The following is a 20,017-nucleotide window of genomic DNA, read 5'->3' on the forward strand; positions in this document are numbered from 1 at the left end:
ATAGCAATCTGGCACTTCTTGCCTTTTAAATCACTCTAAAAGTTACTTATTTTATTTTTGTGTGTGTTACCTAAGAACGTGAGCTCTATGAGGGCAGGAATTTTTGTCTGTCTCTTTACCACCATATTCTTAGCTCTTGGAGCAGGGCTTTGCACATAGCAAGCGTTTAATAAACAGTTACGGATGGAGGAATGAGGGAAAGAGAAAAAGGAGGAACCGAGGCGGGAGAAGGACGGAGAGGAAAACCGGAAGAACGAATGGGGAGTGAGGAAAGAAGAGAGGCCCAGTCCCGCTTCCCGCGGACAGGTCACACCTCCCAGCTGAACTACAACTCCCAGCAGGTCCCGGGGCCCAGGACGGGCTAGGAGGCTCTAGAGAGACCAGGACCCAGCCCACTAAGTTCCCGGCGTGCCTTGCGAGCGCAGGCGCCCGCCGGGACTTGTGGTCCAGGCCGCGGGCAGGGGGTGGGGCCGGGCATGGAGGCGGGCGGGGGCTGGGGGCGGGCAGAGGCCCCTCCCCCGTCACTTCCTGCGGGGCTGCGGGCGCCGGAGCGGCTCTTCAGGGTTTGCGCCCGCGGCGGCCGTGTCAGGTTCGGCTCCCCGCTTCCTCTGATCCCCGGCCCGGCGGCGCCCGCCTTCTCCGCGGCCACTCCGCCTCTTCCCTCCTGCCGTCCCTTCTCTCCCTTCTTCCTTCCTCCTTCCCCTCCTCGCTGCTGCCGCCGCCGCCGCCGCCGCCACCGCCGTCGCCGCCGCCTCCGCCGCCGCCCAGGACCGCCGGCCGGGGGACGAGCGCCGGGGAACAGCCAGGTGAGGCGGCCGGGCCCGGCCTGGCGGGGCCCGCGCGGGCGCCGCGGCCGCGGGGAGGTGGGCGGCGGGTGGGGCCTAGGCCTCGGCGGGCCCGCGCGCCGGGCCTCCTTCCCCGGGCCTCCCGCTCCGCCCGCGGGGCCTTCCCGGAGGAGGCGGGTCCTCCCGCGCCCCCCGTGTCGGGGCGCCCGGCGGCCTGGACCCCGGGCGCTCCCAGCCCTTCCACCTCTTACTGGGGCCAGAAACAGGTGCCACGCCGCCTTTCCTCGTTCCTCCTGGCGCGCCGGGATGCCGAAGTTATTCCCGGGGCGGAGGCGGAGGGTCCCCGCTTCAAGTCTTTGAGACCCGGAGCATCTAGATCCCCCCAGGCAGGTCTGTAGCATAGTAGTTAGGGCACCACCCAGGTGTCCGACGCGGGTACAAACCCCAGCTTCGTCCCCATAGGCAAGTCCCCTAAACTCTGTTGTCTTGGTTGAAAAAAGGGGCTAATGCTGTCCCTGCCTCCTAAGGCAGTTAAGGTTCGGTGAATTGGGGCGTGGAAAGCGCTTATCAGAGTGCCAGACCCACAGCGTGTCCCAATAAACCGTCTGCATAATTTATTAGCGTGATATTAAGGTATAACTGAGTGGGCAGAGTGGACATGAGTTGACCTACCTCCCCGTGTGAGTTTCCGTAGAGGCAGGAGTGTTCAGCGTGCCTACCGCCAGCGCCGGCTTGTTGTTTTGGTTGTTAACATCTGAAAGGGGTGTACGTTTAATTGGGACACTCTGGAAGCAGGCAGTCTGGGAAAGATAGATGCTGTTATTTCCATCTCCTCCGCTGATCCACCTGCAAGATTTTCACCAGCTCTCTCAGTACGAGCAACCTGTCCATTTTTTTCTGCCATCATCCGGCTTCTTGTTGTCATTCCATTTCTGGGAAAGTTGCTGGCAGAAGCTTTCCTTGAGTTCAGCAAACCCTTCTGGAGCGCTTGCTGTGTGCCAGGCTCTGGAGGGGGGTGTACGAAGCTGGAAAATGTGTGTCCTTTCTTGCCTGCATCTCTAACTTGTAACTTTTTTTTCACTGCAGCTGTGCTTTTATTCCCTCCGTCCCTGTTGGCCGACTTTCCTTTTAAGCCCTTGCCCCACCTCCGTGTCGCAGTATTGCTTATGTGGAAGTTTTCTTCTGCTCTGCGAAGATGTGCGCTTCAGTCTGTTCTGCCTCTGTTCTCTGGCTGTGGGGACGTTTTTAAGGTCACTCTTCCCTTCTGCTTGTAGCTTTAATTGTTTAGAGGGTGGTGGAAAGAGAGTTAAACCGGATTCTTGGTTGGTTTTGGGTTTTCAAGAATCGGTGTGCTTACCAAATGTAAACTACTTTGCTGCTTGTTGAAATAAAAACTACAAGTACAGTTGGATTGCAGAGGGAGCAGTTTCAGTCATCCTGGTGACAGGTAGGATTTATAAAACAGCAACTTTATTTAAGGATGCAGAGTTTCTTTTAATTCTGTACTTAGTTGTGTAGGTGTACTCTTCATTAAGAAAATGTAACTCATGGAGGTTCAGATTTACAGAAGAGTAAGGAGTGTCTTTGCTCTACTGAATGATCCTCCTGTACATTGGATTATTTTAGGTAATACATTTCCTCACTGAACTTAAACTGTTTTGATTTACACCCATCTCAATAACACTCATGATGCAAACTGGTCTCCCTGTTATTGACATTTTCGTAGAATTTTCTGACACACAGTCTTACCATTGTTTCTAGTTTAAAATCTTTGGATGACTCTTTAAAGACACGTAAGCAAACAACTAAACAAGCAACAGAAGACAAAGCATGTCTTTTGCCATATGGAAAATTGTAGTGTTAAGGAAATGTTTTAATACTGTAGTAGAGAACCTAATTAAAAAAACTTTTCATTATGGAAAACATACAAAAATCGAATAGTATAGAGAATCCCTATATATTGGTCACTCAGCTTTTTTTTTTTTCCTTTATTTTTTTTAAATTTATTTTTTACATTTATTGGGGTGATGGTCACTCAGCTTTGATAATTATTAACTCATAGCTAGGGTCAATTTTGTTTCATGTTGTACCACCTCCCCCAAACTGGGTTTTGAAACAAATCTCAAACATCATATAATTTTACCAGATTTCTCCAGATTGTTAATCTGTCACAAAATTTACTTATAGTAGAATCACAGTTCTCATTTTGTTTGTTGGGCTTCTCATCATCTCTTTTGACATGGTTACTATACAGCAGAAAAAACAAACAAACACAAAACCAGCCGAATTATTATAGCTCTTGATTCAGTGTTTACCCCCCTCAAAGTCATATCCAAAGTACTTCCTGACTTCTTTGTGTGTAGAAGCAACATTCTTGAGCTATTAATGTCTATAATGGAAAAGCAATCAGAAATACAGATCCGTAATCCTGTTTTGGTGGGGGTCTACCTGTTAAAACCACTTTTAATGGAGAATAACTTTATGGCAAAGTTAAACAACAGTTAATAATTTATAATAAAACTTTGAAAGTTTCTTTAAGTCCTTGTGTAAATATGCTGCTGTCACCTTAGGTTAAGAATTAAGCGAAGGATATTTGATTTCAAAACTCTGTTGTAGAATTATTTTCCAAAGATCCCACCTCCCCATCTGCTATATTTACAAATAGTAAGTGTGAATGAATTCACAGCATAGATATTCATGTTTTTCTTTCTTGTCCAAAAAGAGATCTCTCCTAGAATGGAAGTTGACAGGAATATATTGTTTGTCTTACTGCTTAATTTTCACATTTCTGGTCATGAACAGTTTCTAGCTTTTAGACCTGTAACATTGTTATTTCTGTTATGTAGGCTTATTTTTGCGCTTGATCAGTTACAGTGAAAATGTATGTTATGTTTTAGTTATTACAGCCTGGGAGATGGGGAGGGATATGCATACCTCGTAATATTAACTTAGGCGGAAAAAAATCAGTTTGGTGTCTAAGAAAGGGCACAAAATGTTCTTTATTTAAAAAAAAATATGTAGTGCTTCCCAGTAGGCTTAAAGTAAAACTTTCAAGTATTTGGAATTGTTATCATACAGTTTGTTCAGATTAATTTGCTCTTTTTTTAAGATTCAGCGAGAAAGCTCATTTATATACAGATTATCTTAAGTTTAGAAATGAGCATGACTCATAGCTCCCTCCCCCCTCCAATTCTGAAGTCCAACTCATTAACATGATTCTGGGTGTAATCATTAAACGTGGGGTTATCCTGTGCTGCTTCATCCAGTTTCTCCCCATATAACAGGGAAGAAGGTATTTCACATAGGCCTCAGTGTGTAGAGTAACAGGCTCTGATGCCCTTTTACTGGATGGAGTGAGTGAAATTTACCAGCATAAAGATAAAACTTTCATGAGAAAAGTATCTTTTTGTATGATGTCATAAGTCAGTTCCAGGGGCCTGTTTTCATGAGCCTCCAAACTGGATCATCTTACTTGATGTCCTAATAGTGGTGCGGAATTGCTCAATTTGGGGAAACGTGCACGCCTCCCTTCCAGTGAGAGCTTTTGGGGTTACTTTCTTTCGCTCAGAATGGGATTTTGGAGCCTTCAGAAGTGTTTAGAGAATTTTATGACAGATTTTGTTTCACACTGGACCTATGACAGGTTGTTTTAAATTAGCTTCTGGTGGTGGAGACCTTTGTGGTTGAAATGCTTCTGGTGTAATTTTCTACTTGACCTTTTTATTAAATAAAACTTCATCAAAAGCAAGGCTATAGCATTTTATGCTATTCCCAAAAATATAATTTGCAAGTTAACTATGAGGAAACATGTTGGTTGCTAAGGTTATTTTTACCCAACATTTTATTATGAAAAATTTGAGATATACAACAAAGTTCAAAGAATTTTAGTTTTCACCTCTAATCTACTCCCCTCTGCCGTTAACATTTTACACTTGCTTTTTACATGTCTGTTCCATTTCTCTCTCATTCATTAAATCCGTTTTATTTTTTGATACATTTTAAAGTCAATTGCAACATCACATTAAATACTTAAGCATGTATGGCTACCACAGTTAATTTTAAATTGAGACAGCTCTGTATGTGTGGTATTCCTAGGTCTCTAAAAGCCAAGAGCTTTGTTGATTTTTCTTTCCAATTTTGCTTTGACTGCAGAACTCGTTGCTTTTTAAAGGAAATTGTTTAATGAATTTTTTGCAGGTGTGCTTATTGGTAAATCAAGTATTACAAAGCTTGAATAATGTAGACCAAATCCTTTGTTCTCACTTGCTAAGGAGATGATAGGATTATAATATATAGCTATGTTGATTTTTACAAATGCCACCAAATGGATGGTTTGGATACATTTTGCCCAAAACTTAATGCTCTGAACTGAAAAACTTTACCAGAGAAAGTTACTTATTATTTTAAAAATGGTGAAATTATTGCAAAGAGCTTAATTTATTTAAAAAATGTTTACATTCCCAGGGTAGTGAATAAGGTTGATGTAAAAGTGATTTATGTTACCAGGCAAGTGGAGGTATTAGGTTGGTGCAAAAGTAATTGCGGGTTAAAAGGTTAAAAATTGCAAAAACTGCAATTACTTTTGCACCAGCCTAATAGAAACAAATTGTATTTTCTAGAATTATACATGTTCATTTATTGTTAAAGGAGTATATTCAGGGGGCTCCCAAAATATATTGAAAGCAAAGGTAGAAATATCTATCCAAGAAAGTATTTGCTTTCGATTAAAAATTAGGCTTCTAAATCTGCTTCTGTTTAACCTGGAATCTAATTTGGGAGGGAAGTGTGATGACTTTGTGAGTTTATAGCAGTAATGGAAGCAAAACAGGCCATTATAATACAAGACAGAGGTCATAATTGCCCTAGAGGTTTTTTGTCATGTCTACCAGACTACAAAGTCTAAGAAAAATCTATTTAAGTGCCCTGGGGTCTTTTCCCTAAATTACAGTGATTACTCATCAAATTGTCCCTATATTGATGTCACTTTAGAACTGGTTGCCCAGTGAGTGGGTTGACTTTAGTCAGCATGTTCTCTCTTCCCATTTAAAATCCTTTTTTTTTTTTTTTTTTTTTTTACAAGTGGTGTGTAGCTATAAGTTTATATTTATAGATGTTTATGCGACTGAGCACAGGATTAGCGAATTTGCTGGATAATAATATTTGCTACTATTTATTGAGCTTGTACCATGTGCCAGGTTAGGATTACCGGGTGAGGGTTATTTGATGCAGGAAAGGAATCTGAAAGGTCAGATTGAATTTAATAATATAAAAGCTGCTGTTCATTGAGCTCTTCCTTTGTGCCAAGGGTTGAAGTACCGTGTTTCCCTGAAAATAAGACCTAGCCGGACCATCAGCTCTAATGTGTCTTTTGGAGCAAAAATTAATATAAGACCTGGTCTTATTTTAGCATAATATAAAACCAGGTCTTATATAATATACTAATATAATATAATATATAATATAATACTGTGTCTTATATAATGTAAGACCGGGTCTTATATTAATTTTTGCTCCAAAAGATGCATTAGAGCTGCTTGTTCGGCTAGGTCTTATTTTCGGGGAAACACAGTAGACGTTTTATGTTGTACTTCTGAAATTTGCAAATGTCTTTGCAGAGGGGAGGGTCTTAATAGTTGTAACTGGAATGGGGTCCTGAGCTCTTTGAACTGAACCACACTTTCATCTCTAAATATGCTGTGGTGCTTTTTGTTTAGGATAATTTATTCCCCCACTCTCCCATCCACTGCAGCTAGCATGAATTTTGTTCATTAGAACCTTAGACCAATTTGAAAAGTCTGGTTCAGTAATACCCAGTTTTAAAAAATGAAACCTATTTGTCATTCCCTTGAAATAGTTTGAAGATTTACAGTTTACTTTTGTTTGTTGTGATAGATCGCAGCAGTCAAATTAAACTAAAACTTTCAAGCTGATTCATAGGTTGGGGGGCTACTTAGAAGTAAATGGGAGGAGGATGTTTCAATAGCCTTTGTGTTGAAGGAGACTCTCCCCTAAATTATTGCTATAGTCCTTCAGAAAGTTTGTTAAAAATGATTTATTAAATATAGACAAGGTTGTTACTAAGAAAATTAAGTTTTTTTAGAATTATAATATTCTGCTGTACTGGACATGAGTTAACTGAGCTAGTTCGCTTTATAGGGTTAGGTGGTTGTTGCTGTTTTTGCTTCCCTGGCCTTTCTAACATCCGTTTCCTGGCTAATGGTATTGGGAATATTTAGTGTAACTTTCTGTTTGGTATTGAATTGCCTCCTGAACAATTTATTTTCTGTTTTCTGTGAGTCAGTGGTCTCCTGAATAAGAAGCCTCTTTGGTTCTCCAGCCAGGCAGTAGTGGTCATCTCTCTTAAGATGTAGTCTTAAAAGGCTAGATCAAAGAAATGAAATCTGCCTTTGGATTTAGAATTTTAGTGACATGGTGTATGAGTTTCCATTCTGTGTTTAACCTTAACCGAGGTGATGGAGTAGTCTGTAGTGACATGTGTGTCTCATTAATCGTGAAAAGGTGTTGGAAATGTGTCTTTTCTGGGGATGGAAGTGCGCAGATAATGCTTCTTAAATTGTGACTATACTGGCTCCCCTCAGGCAGGAGCTTTATGATCTAACTAGGTTTTGTCTGATTCGCTCACATTTTTGCTTTTTTGAAGTTCATCCTTTCTATAGATTAAAATTAACTGAGGCATGAATTTTCTAGCCTTGCAGATTCCACCCTGACGCAAATAGGGCCACTGGCTGCTGATGACATTGTGATTTTTGTACAAAATGCCAGGCAGTCCTTTCCTCTGTCAGAAAGAAGATAGTTTATATGTAATGATAAGTCTGATTATACTTGGAGGCTTATGTTCTTTGTTGCACAATTTATCCAACCGGCTCATTGAGGCTCCATGACCCTTTGCCTAGATGATATTCAAATGTGGTTAGGTAAATAAGTTTCCTTTTGCTTTGTAATTGAGTGAACCTTTACGATCTAGAACAGTTAGAGTATGACTTATTTTTAGGTACTAATTTCCCTGTTAACTGAGAATTTATCAGTTTAAGCACCGAACATAAGAATAAAGTGAAAAAAAATGTTTTGGATGAGGTTCTTTGTACGTTTGCTACATTTTTTTTCTTCCTTAGTGTGTTTTGAATGTGATTTATTAGTACCATTTTATAATATCAATCACTGTGTATCCTAAGAAAGTGATATTTAACAGCCAACTTTGGTATGGCTTGTCATAGTTTACAAGCATTTCATCTACATTACCAGTTAATTCACTCAAGAATCATGATTGTTTTATTAATCATGTGAAATTGGTGGTGGTGCCCCCATTTAATATGTTAAAAGGTTGAGGCCTACAGGTATAACTTGCTCAGGGTTATTCACCTGAGCGCCAGAGTTGGGACCCAAACTCAGATCCCCAATCAAGCATTTTCTCCACCTTATCCAAACAGCCATGTGCTAGCTGGTTTGCCCTTAGCCTAACTCCATATTTTGCAGCCAAGAGCTCTTTTTACTTTCTTTTGTGTCTTCGTTAGTTATGAAGTGATGTGTATTATGAGTGATTTGTTACTGCTAATTAAAATACCACTGTGAATTTTTTATTTAAATTTGTGTTGGGTTTAGGGTTATTCCTATGCAAATGTGAATTCCAGGAGGAGAGAGACTACATCTTATTTGGGTGCACCTCTCTCCCCTGTGCCTAGAATAGTGCCTGCAAATAGTAAGTGTTCACTAATTACTGAGTGAATAAAGCAATGAATTTAATTCATGCTCTGGATTCTAGTATGCTTTCTTAAGTGGGAAAAGAAGGAAATTGGGCTTAACCCACAGTCTTCTGTACTGCTGCTTGGAGTAAGTGCTGTGTACTATATATATACTGGTAACAATCATGGTGATTTTGGATTTTCATTTGAAAATGGTTAGGGGATTTCAAAAAATGTTTGCTCATAGAAGTGTGAATGTGTATGTGAATGTCAGATACCACTTGTGTAAAGATGCTTGAAATCCGAATGGTTGCAGACTGCTGTATTTCTCCCCCCTTCCCCTTTTTACTTTGAGTTGTTGGTGGTTGTTTCCTACTGTTGTCATTATGTTTGACTCTAGCAGCTCCTTTTTTCCCAGTCTAATTCTTTAACTTCTGGTTTGGGCTAGAAAACTGGATACCCAAACCTACGATAATTGTTCAGCATAGTTGGCTTTGACTTTCGGGCCCCCCCTACTGGTAAAAGGCGCGGGCTCTATTAAGCAGTGGTCTTACACTTCTGTTTGGGCTGCCCAGAGGCCTTTTCCAGATCCCATTCATGCTAGTCTTTTGAATGGCTGAGGTTATGGAACCAAGGGGTCTAGACTGGAAAGTTTTAGTACAGTGCACTATTTACAAAAAGACCTTGAGTTGTTAAAATACCACAACAAATTATAGCTCATGATTTTATTTCTAAAAATCATTTGGACAGTGAACGGCTACTTTTTATTGTTTATGAAGTCACAGGAGCAGTGAGAAATTGAAACAAGCAAAATTACTTTATGTTGTAAAAATGCAAACAGCATCTCAAGATAAGGAATTCTATTTGCTACCGACTACCATCATTTAAAAAGGGGGGAACCTCTAGATAAAGCAGACCTGAGAGTTTGAGAATTAAACTCCTATGTCACTTGAAATCCAGTTCTAAAGAATGACTGTGATTTGGATTTACTGGAGGTAATGTTTTTTGTTTGTTTTTTGTTTTCTTGCATTTTGCAATTTAATGTAAGAATATTTATGTACAAGTTCCTGTTTGTAAAATTTTCTGTGTAATTGTATTTGTATCACTAAACACATGGTAAGGACATTTATGAATAAAATATTTAGCCAGTAGTTAAACGTTTAAAAATCAGGCTTGTGTGATCACGCAGTATATGATATCCAGTTCCTTTTTCTAAAAAATTAATTCTTAGGTATTCACAGCTCTCCTACCAGGAAGTAATTGAGACTGAAAAGGAAATTTCTACTGTCTCTTATGTTTGAGTCTTTGCAAAGTACTCTTTACCTCCTTCCCAGGCATTTGTGTCTTTTGTAGACTTTAGTATGCCACTTCAATCCGTGACATCATGTTTTCAGAAACTAACTTGTAAATTTTAGGTTTCCCCAAAACTTTAGCAATATATAACTTCATTTTCAGAAAAAGATCTACTCTAGTAAATTATTATTGTTTATTATTTTCCAGGAGTTTTTTAACTACGTAACCTCTCAGAGCTGAACCCAAACAGCGTTCTTCCTGGAGCACCTCTTTTTAAGGTACACATAACTTGACTGTGTAATTTCAGGCCTGTTCATAATCTGTAACATTTTCAAATTTTTCAGTGACTAGTGTGGAAAATGACCTTTACTTTTGGCTGTAATGTTATAAACAGAAGAGATTTTATACAGGTTGACTTTCTTTTACTCTTGAGATTTAATTAGGAAATAATTAAATACAGGGTAAATTGTTGGCAAGAATGTAAAACCAAAACCCTCTAGCCAGCAGTGCCATATACTTTAAATGTAGAGACATGGAAATTGATCCCTGAAGTTGTCATTAAATCACTTGGTCAATAAGTATCTTGGTTATAGAAACTTTTGTAGTTTGCCTTTGAATTCTCAGATTGTTTGTGTTAAACTTGGTTTTTAAACTTGTGGAAATAATTCATCATTGTTTTCTCTTGTGAGCTAGGGTTATGAATCAAGTTCAATTTACCACTGGCCACTTGTGATCTAGTCCAAAAAAGTTGTGTAGGCGTGTTTCTAGGATTTGACTGTCTTTAATCAGGGCGCTGCAAAATACTCTACATGCATTGATGCTGCTCTGTTTTTTAGCACTTTCCCTCTAAGAGCCGAAAGCACCTCATACGTACCTCGTAGTAATTCGTGGATGAGTTAACCCAACTTTCATTCATTTATTTATTAATTAATTATTATTATTATTATTATTATTATTTATTGGGGGATATTGGGGAACATTGTGTTTCTCCAGGGCCCATCAGCTCCAAGTCGTTGTTCTTCAATCTAATTGTGGAGGGCGCAGCTCAGCTCCAAGTCCAGTCACCATTTTCAATCTTAGTTGCAGGGGGCGCAGCCCATCATCCCATGCGGGAATTGAACCGGCAACCTTGTTGTTGAGAGCTCTTGTTGAGCTGGTGCTCTAACCCACTGAGCCATCTGCCGCCCGCAGCTTTCTTTAGGAATGAGGAAATTGACGCATAAGGAAATTAGAGAAGTTGTACAAAGCTCAGTGAATGGGTTTACATTGATCATGTTGAATTTGTGTGATGCTTTTCTTTTCAAGGAACTGAAAAGTTCCAAGCCTCAGGGTTCCTTCAGTGTTTTAGTTACTACTGAGGCTGTGTCAAATATCCGATTACAAAATGATTTGGGAAAATTGAGGCACTGGGCAGTGAGTTGCCAAGAGTTGGACATAATTGCTATCTGAGTTGAGGGTAGAATTGAAAGCCACAACTCAGAAGTTTGGTCTAATTTAAACTACACTGCTGGTTGCTACTTAGCAGCAAGGCTGGTGTCTTAGAAACTGGGTCTTGGCACTGATCTGTTTTGCATGAAGATGATAGTAAATGCAGGTGTGTTTCTGCATAAATGGCACTTGGTTACAGACTACAATTTCCCTTTTCTGAAAGCAAAAGTGAGTTAACTGTTACATTGAGCTAAGCCCCTCCTTATTCAAGAGTATGTCACACGGTACTGCTTTTAAAAATCTCTGGCAAATCATGAATTATCATTTTGGTTGGTTTAAAACATTTTTGTGTGTTTTTGTAAGTTTAAATTTTAAAAACATATTTACAAAAATAATGTGTTTGAGTTTAGTTTTCAGAATTTTTCTAGGGAAGGGAAGAGAGGGTTCAAAGCTAGAAAAGAAATTAAGGGTTACAGCTTATTAGTTTGCAGAGGTAAATTTTTTTTCGCTTTAATACACAGTATGGTGTGATGGTTTTTCTAGTATGAACAACTAATAATGAATTCTCTTTTAGGAAGTGTTTCTTTAAATAGACCACCCAGTGGTTGGTTACATTTGTTTGGAAAGAAAATCCTCCATTGCCCAGTTGGCATCGAGCCAAGTGTGAGACGGGGGCCACATTCAGTCACTTGTATTGGATGCAAAGGTCCTGAACAGCCTAGGTTGTTTTCAGGCATTGTTTTGGACTGTTTTTATTTCTTGTAAGTAATTGTGCCTCCTCAGGGCTACTTATCCTGTGTCTTTCTCTTGAGCACCAAGTACATAATAATCTTTTTTTTTCTCTTTTTTTTTTTTTTTTTTTTAATTAAATTTATTGCGGTGACAATTGTTAGTAAAATTACATAGATTTCAGGTGTACAATTCTGTATTACATCATCTATAAATCCCATTGTATGTTCATCACCCAGAGTCAGTTCTTCCATCACCATATATTCGATTTTTTTCTCTTTTAAGTAGTTTGGTTGTATTTCTTTTAAAGAATATTTTAGTAGTGATTTGACATATGGGCCTGTTCTGGACATTATTTGCTTGACATTGTCTTTTTGGAAATGATTATGTAGGATGACAGTGATTGCCATGTTTCTGTACTTGTGGGTGCCCTATCTACAGGTGTTTGGATACTTAATCGGTGTTTCTAGGGGGCAAGGGGATGGCGAGTGCTGGGGAGGGAGTGAGTTTACTTGCAGAAAACACAACCAACCACATTGCAACTAGAAAGATGTGTCAGAAAAGGATCTGGGAAATAGCTGTTGGCTGTAAAGGTATTTTAGGTGTCTTTTAAGACTATTGTAGGAAAAGTGGTTTATTCCTTTTGTTGTTGTTGACAGAGTTTCTCTGAGAGTGGAACCTCTCAAAAACTAAAGAGAACAGATGGATCGATTTACAGTTGCTTGCTTAAAGATCTCTTCTATGTCTTTGAGGAAAAGTTTAACAAATAGATTCTTTCTGTCACTGGAGAATGTACAGTCTGCCATGTAAGGATTCACATGTAGATGCTTAATACATTTTTGTTGAATATTGAATGAATATATTTAAAATTGCTATTGATACTGCTAATGCTTTATCATGGGAAGGAACTGGAATACTTCTGTATCTGTGTACCCACACTGCATAAGATTCAGTGAAGGACTTTGAAGGGGAGAGCTTTAGTGAGATGTTTGTGGCTATCTTAAAATCTTGTCCAGAATTGGAATGACTCCTTTCTTTTGTCTGTCTGTCTGTCTGTCTGTCTGTCTCTCTCTCTCGCTCGCTCGCTCGCTTTCTCTCTCTTTTTTTTCAAAAACACTTCTTGTTTGGAAACATTACTTATTACAATGGTAAATGAGGTGTTGATTACACAAAGTGTAGATACTTCATTATAAATTATGGGTTAGTCCAGTTAAAAATTAGATACTAAAAATGATGTTTTTCCGTAATTGCTGAAGTAGTTATTTCATACTACAATGATTCAGTAGTCTGTTAGTTGAAAGTAAGACTAAGCACTACTGCAGATAGTTCTGTAAACTGTTTCTAGAAGGGTCTGCCTTGTGTATTAAACAAATCACTCAGACTGTGCACTCAGTATGGTCTAGTCGTGATAGATGGACAGCTGAGTGAGGAATAGGCATTTGATGCATGGTCACTTTTTAGCACATCACGTATAATTAAAAAGCAATGCTTTTTAGCGTTCACGTGTCATATTCCTCTTCCCCACAACCCATTTAAAAGTAGTTGTTGGCACTTGTAAAATGGAAGCTGCCAGCCCAGGTAAGACTCCATTTTTATGAGAAGATTTTTGTGTCACTAAGCCAAAGTTAGAACCCCGGAGGGAGGGGTGGGACTTGGAATTAGGAGTCTTTAAAAAGCGGTACCGGTAATTCTGCTTTATCATCCCTCTTGATGTTATAATGCTGATCTCTGCCCATAACGTTAGGATTTGAGAATAAGATGAATGTGTTTTCCTGGATTGGTGTCTAAGGCTCTTCAAATAGGAAAAGAAAACAAGGCCCTCATCTGTGCTGGAGGCAGAAGGCAAGGAAATAGCACAACACGGGCTTAACAGTCAAAGGTGTTTCCAGGGCTGGGGAACACTGAGGAGTCTGTGTGGTGCAAACTTTTCCACCTAATTTTACTGTGTGTAAAATACTGTTCTTCTATAAGAAGACTCCAACACAGCATTTTAATCTCTCTTGAGTCCCTAATTTATCTGGTGGAAAACAATCCTTAAAGATAGATTTAAAGGAAAAAAAACAAGTTTTCAGTTAAGGATTTAATCTCCAGGACAGCGTGCTGTTGAGCAACAGGTTCTAAATTTACACAGAAGTAGTGTCTCCAAAATTCCATGATTCCCCCGAATGCTGATGTGAGCTGTATAAATAGTAGTGAAAAGCTTTATTTCTTCTTTGAATTACGTGGGTGAAGGGCATATTTCCCTCCATTTATAACTCTGATTACTGCCTGGCTTCTCTTTGGAAGAGGAGCATCTATTTGGGTAAAATACTAGCATCAAGTTTTTAGAGCCTTTTGAAGTGAAAGGGGGATTTTCTTTTCCTATCTAAGAATATAAGCTACTTGTTACATTAGCAAGATTTTATTTTGTGGGTTAGTATATGTATACTAGGAACAGCATACCTGGCCCCTTTAACTACTGGATACCAGTAAGTCCTCCCATCCCCCACTCATGACAGCCAATAATGTCTCTAGACATTGTCACATGTCCTTGCTGAACAAAATTACTCCTTCTTTAGAACCACTGCTTTAGAGTCTCTGTTCAGGTCTAAAGACACATAGATGTGTTAAATTAGCAAATGACTAAAAATTTATTAGTAAATGAGTACTGTTTTTTGAATTTTGGTATTGGTTATATTGTTGGAAATTAAATATTTGTAAAATACACAGCCTTTTAGGGGGGTTAGAAATTTTTTATTGCAGTTTTGAACTACTTGTTTCAACCAGCTGTTGTAAACTCCTCTAGGTGAACTTGAGGTTAACATTTTGGGGATAGTCTTCATTAAAAGCCTGTTTGTTCCCTTTCTCAACTTGTAGAAAACCTGTGTATTTATGTCTGATGGAGATGCTGGCCTTGGGCCTGCTCTAGACAGTAGCAGCCAAAAAACATCCCTTTGGGCCCCTCCCTTTCTACACTTAGTTCATTCATCCGCCTCAGACTGGGAGCCACCCGGGCAGAGGTGGGTGCTCCTTTTGGGATATAGGCAGACTCTGAAATAAACTCCTTGCTTTGGGCTTTTTTTGACCTGTGACCTGTGCTGGGTGTCCTGAAGTGAGTACACTATAAATTACAGTTGGTTTTGTTTTGTTTTCTGGTAGAAAAATGTGCTCAAGACAGCATTTAGAAAGAGGGAGGGGAAGTGGGTGAATAAGAGGGGTAGGGGGAAGATTGAGAGAGAAATATTTCCATTTTGGCAGCAGAAGGAAATGAAAACAATGAAACAAGGTCATAGCTGACTTTAAACGGTTCTGGACTTGTTTCTCGACACTGGCAGCCTGTCTGCTGAAGACCCATTATCTAGCTCTGCCGTGGAGCTCTGCTATTTTGTTCTGATTCCAAAAGTAAACAAGGAACAACTGCAATATTGGGCAGTTTTGTTGAATAGGGTAATGTTTATGCCTCTATGATCCAAAGTCATGTTTTAGCTGAGGTTTTGGTTTTGTTGTGTTTGAGTTTTGCAGTCCTTTTTGCTCTCAGCAAGAGACAATATGCTGGGACTCCTCAAGAAACTTAATTGCTCTGGTCATTCATCTGTTTCTGGAGATCCAGCTTTCATTAAAAACCATTCGGAGACTTTTGAAAAAAATTAAAGTGACCAACATTTACTCTGTATTAAAACTTCTAATTTGTTAGTTTGCTGGTTTCTACTTGGGTAGGCTTTTTATGTTCTTGGTTGCTACTGGTTATTTTGGGTTATGTTTGCCTTGCTTCAGTATTTTCAGCTTTTTGAAGGATGGCCAGGAAAATGAGCAGAACTGTCTTTACTTTTGACTTGTGGAGAAATCGAAATGTCTTTAGAAAACATAAATGCCTTTGGAGCTTACTAGGTTCAGTAAGCAATTTCCTCTGCTCTCCAGGTTCAGTAAGTAATTTCCGCCAGTCACAGCAGTAAAATTGCCAGTCTGAAATCTGTTCCTCTCTTCTTCGTTTCCTCCACTTTTGCTTTTAATAGTACAAATACTATTAGAATGTTCTTTGCTATTCAGATAATTTCTCAGTACCAAGAGCATTGATATGGGTGCAACAGTTTTTTTTTCCCCCCCTTGGGGTCTATAACTAAATGAGACCATCTCAAACAAACCTCTTAAGAAAACAAATTGATCTTTTATCATCATAAGGAAAAAGAAACAGTGGAAGTGAGAAATTCCTCTTTTTTCAGTCAACTTGAAGGAAAGCTCTAAAGGTACCAATGTGAGCCCCAGGCAGTTAAATGGAAGCAGTGTTTACATTCACCTGTTCATGGTGTTACAACCCAGTTGCTTTCAGCTTCTTGTAACTCTGAGGCCAGAAACCCTTACCATATCCTAGATACTATGGAAAAACCTCTCCATATTTTTAAATTTGCATTTTTTAGTATAAGCTGCAGTTCATAACTCAATATTCAACAATAAGTGTTGTACTCTACTGATTTTTCTTCATAAAATGAACATGCAGAGCATGTGGGTATTGTAAGTCATTTAAAAACACCAAGAGAGTCACAAGGCCAGGCACCTTATGCCAGGGAGAAACAGTTTTACTACATCAACATAGCTACATGCTAAATGGGGCTATTTTCATACTTGAGTAGGTGACACCAATTTTGACTGAATATTGGCAATTACATATCTCCTCTATAATTTACCTTTTTATTTTCTTTCCCTTACAATTTTTAGGTAGAACTTTAGACTTCATAGCACTGAATTAACCTGCATTGAAAGCTGTTTACCTGCAGTTATTCACTTTTGTTGAAAGTGACCATGTCTCAAGTTCAAGTGCAAGTTCAGAACCCATCTGCTGCTCTCTCAGGGAGCCAAATACTGAACAAGAACCAGTCTCTTCTCTCACAGCCTTTGATGAGTATTCCTTCTACTGCTAGCTCTCTGCCCTCTGAAAATGCAGGTAGACCTATTCAAAACTCTGCTTTACCCTCTGCATCTATTACATCCACCAGTGCAGCTGCAGGTAAGCGTATGAATCCAAGTGTCTTCTGTTTCAAATGTTTTCTCAGCCTGTTTTCCGATCTGATAAGTAGATTGCAGATGTAGAGAGCTCACACACTTATTTTCAAGAACAGAAGAAAGTATTACCACCTGAGCTTCTTTATCCCAGATATAAAACACTCGTTTGTATATTGGGTTGATGGAGGCCTCAGTTAACAGACCATTTCAAACTGTAAAAAAGAGAAGTGAAAACTAAACTATAAAGCCTCGTTTATTATAAAGTGGTGGCTGGCAGAGAGAATTGAAGAATAAATACCACATTGGATATTCATTGTTGTATGGGAAAATTCTGCTTTTAAAATTATTTCCCAGAACTGACAAAGAACTCTTATAGGTGTAAGCCCCCTGTTTGTATATCTATAAGATTTTATCCCAAGCAAGGGGGCAGCCAGTTTTACTGGCAAGCAAAAGACTGCATTGGCATTTATTAATTTTTATTTTGAATAAGTAAGTTTAAGTTGAATTTCCAGAGGTAGTTTTCAAATCATACTGAAGGCCAATTAGAGATTGAACCAAAGAAACAGATTTTTAAACAGGAAATCAGTTTAGAAGCATTCAAATCTGACTATTAGGAGACTAAAAATGAACTAAATGTACTCATTGGGTGGAAAAGGCTTGAAACACCTGAATAAAAAACCCTAAAAACAGTTTTCTGCTCCCTCCCCCCCAAAGTGGCAAAGCCAATTAAATGGAGTGTCAGCATGGGTGTCTCCATGCCAGAGTCACCTTATAATGATTTTCCTTTTAACCCCTTAGACCCAACAATTTCCCTTGCATTTCATCCTCTCATTTCCTTTCCTTTGTAAATCTGTTTGGAAGAGTTTTTGCTTGTCTCCCTCTCCGCTGCATGGCATTTATCGGGCTACCTCTAGACTTCCTTGGACCGGCTCACCAGACAGCGTTCTTGACTTGTCCTAGTCCCTAGAGATTCAGTTTTCCCCACATTTGCCATTTAAGACTGTCTTAAGAGGCAGTGGCACTATTTCAGTCCTCTGGGATTTATTGCCTTTTTTTTTTTTCAATGTGTTCGTATATGCACATTCTATTGACTTTGTAAAACTCCTGTCCACCAAGGCCATTTTAGTTTACTTACATTTTCAGAAATAGATAAGGTCTGCAGATGGCAGCCTCTGGAGATCAGACTAGGGGACGCCCAGGAATGAGAAGTTAAGTGTGTGGGAAACGACAGTCATTGTTTGAGAAATGGTATTAGCATGTTGTTTTGTGAAATAACGAACAGGGTACAGCTGACAGCTGTTGCAGGAACCAGTGTGTCTGCTCAGAAGACCTTGTGATTCCCTTGGTTGGTTATAATAGCAGTGCTTCATCTGATTTCAGATCTTGCTTGCCTGCCATGGCTTAGTTATTCCCCTGACTTCTGTTCTCTCTCTTTTGAGGACACCCTCTCCTAGGTTACCTGGACTCAACTGGTTCAGAAAAGATCCCAGCTGTCTTCAGGCGTGTGCCCCCACTGTGGTTTGCAGTTTTGCATTATTGCTGCTCTAAATCCTTCGACCTTCAATTTTTCCCTCTTTTGTCATATCCCTGGGAGAGCAGCAGCCTATATACTGCTAGTTGATTTCAATGCTCTTACGTTATTTTTCAGTTCCTTCTAACATGGCATACCCCAAAGAGAAAACCCCAATGTGTCTTGTGAATGAGTTAGCCCGTTTCAACAAGATTCAGCCTGAGTATAAGCTTTTGCGTGAGCAAGGTCCAGCTCACTGTAAGGTAAATATTGTCCATACTGCTTGTGCACTTATAACCCACCAGGAATGTTTTCTTTTTATACTATTGCAAGTGGTTCTGTGATTCAAAATACGAATTGTCAAACTGCTGAGATTGTGGAAGTTGAGATGCGAAAAGTATGGATTTTGGGCAAGTTGCTTCTTTTCTCATCCTTGTAAAGTGGGGTCAAATCAAAGATATGCTTCGTTTGGGATACTTGGATTTTGAAACTCTAATTAGTCTGTGGTGGTTTAGGGACATTTCCCAAACACCTGTAAATGATTTCCTGTGAGTTTTCCAGGCTCTGGGCCTCCTGGCTGCAGCCCACCTCTGGCTCCTTTTCTGATCGTTTGCATGTACACCCAAGGCTGGGCAGGGAGAGGGGTGAGTGGGAAATCACTTTTGCCACTTGTTAGTAGTCAGGTAAAGGGTTTGAAGATGAGAGGTAGAACGCAGTTTCGAAGGGAATATTTTGGATTGTCTCTGATGTCAGTTATCATTCCCCTCATCTTAGAGAATGAAAGACTGACTGTAATTTGAATTTTTACTGTTTGTTATTCAGAAATTCAGTCTTTTAAGCTTGCTTGTTAGCGGTGTTAATGTACATCTTAGAACTTAAATATTTGTATATCTGGCTTTATCTTTTGTAGCTGTAGTATGAGAGGATATAGTATGTGAGAGAAGGATTCGGCCTCCTGTTTCTGACCCTAGCCTTGCAGTAACATGGTATAATTAAGGATGTCTCTTTATACCTCATTTTTCTTGACATGGAAACCTCAGGCCTTGAATAATACCAAGTTTCTCTTTTCATTTGACTAAAAGTAACATCAGTAGCTATCATAAATAGGCACCAGAGCATAGCTGAGTTAGGTGAGTGGCCTTTGGAGTCAGACAGGTCTGGGTTGGAATCCTAGCTTCTTACTAGCTGTATGACCTTGGGCAGGTTGCTACCTTTTTTTGAACCTCAGTTTCCTCATCTGTAAAATGAGGATAATAATACCCACCAAATAGGTCTATTAAAATGAAATGAGAAGAATATATGTTAAAGTGGGGAGCACATGTCTGGCATTTAGTACCTGCTTGAGAAGTGGTAGCTATTATTATTAAGCAATTATGCATTTAAGAAAAACAAATTTCCCATTCACGTGAAGCTACTTTTAACATTACAAAGCATAATTGAAATGTTTCTTTACTTTTAAAAGGCAATTAGACATTTTTCTATAACTATTCTGTTTCTTCTACAGGATTTTTTTTTGCAGACCTTAACTTTGGGATTCCCTTCATTACCTGTTCTGGCGTTTTAAAAATACATACTTTCTCACTTGAACTTGTAGT

General features: G+C 39.4%; 1 protein-coding gene across 10 annotated transcripts in view; it reads left to right on the forward strand.

Annotated features, from left to right (window-relative positions):
* The first annotated feature begins 509 nt into the window (after window positions 1-509).
* The window catches only part of STAU1 (staufen double-stranded RNA binding protein 1), a 47,517-nt gene continuing 28,009 nt past the window's right edge, over window positions 510-20,017 (forward strand). For 2 of the 10 annotated variants that reach the window (XM_074317179.1, XM_074317180.1), the window contains exons 1-4: window positions 669-806; window positions 9,986-10,056; window positions 16,628-16,916; window positions 18,561-18,685. In XM_074317179.1, coding sequence (XP_074173280.1) covers window positions 16,712-16,916; window positions 18,561-18,685 — 330 coding nt within the window. In that variant the 5' untranslated portion in view covers window positions 669-806; window positions 9,986-10,056; window positions 16,628-16,711. Of the gene's footprint in view, window positions 807-9,985; window positions 10,057-16,627; window positions 16,917-18,560; window positions 18,686-20,017 lie in introns of those variants that run through there. The other 8 variants (XM_074317182.1, XM_074317181.1, XM_074317184.1 and 5 more) reach the window with 8 other exon arrangements.

This window comes from Rhinolophus sinicus, linkage group LG13 (genome assembly GCF_036562045.2).
Source record: "Rhinolophus sinicus isolate RSC01 linkage group LG13, ASM3656204v1, whole genome shotgun sequence".
Lineage (NCBI taxonomy): Eukaryota > Metazoa > Chordata > Mammalia > Chiroptera > Rhinolophidae > Rhinolophus > Rhinolophus sinicus.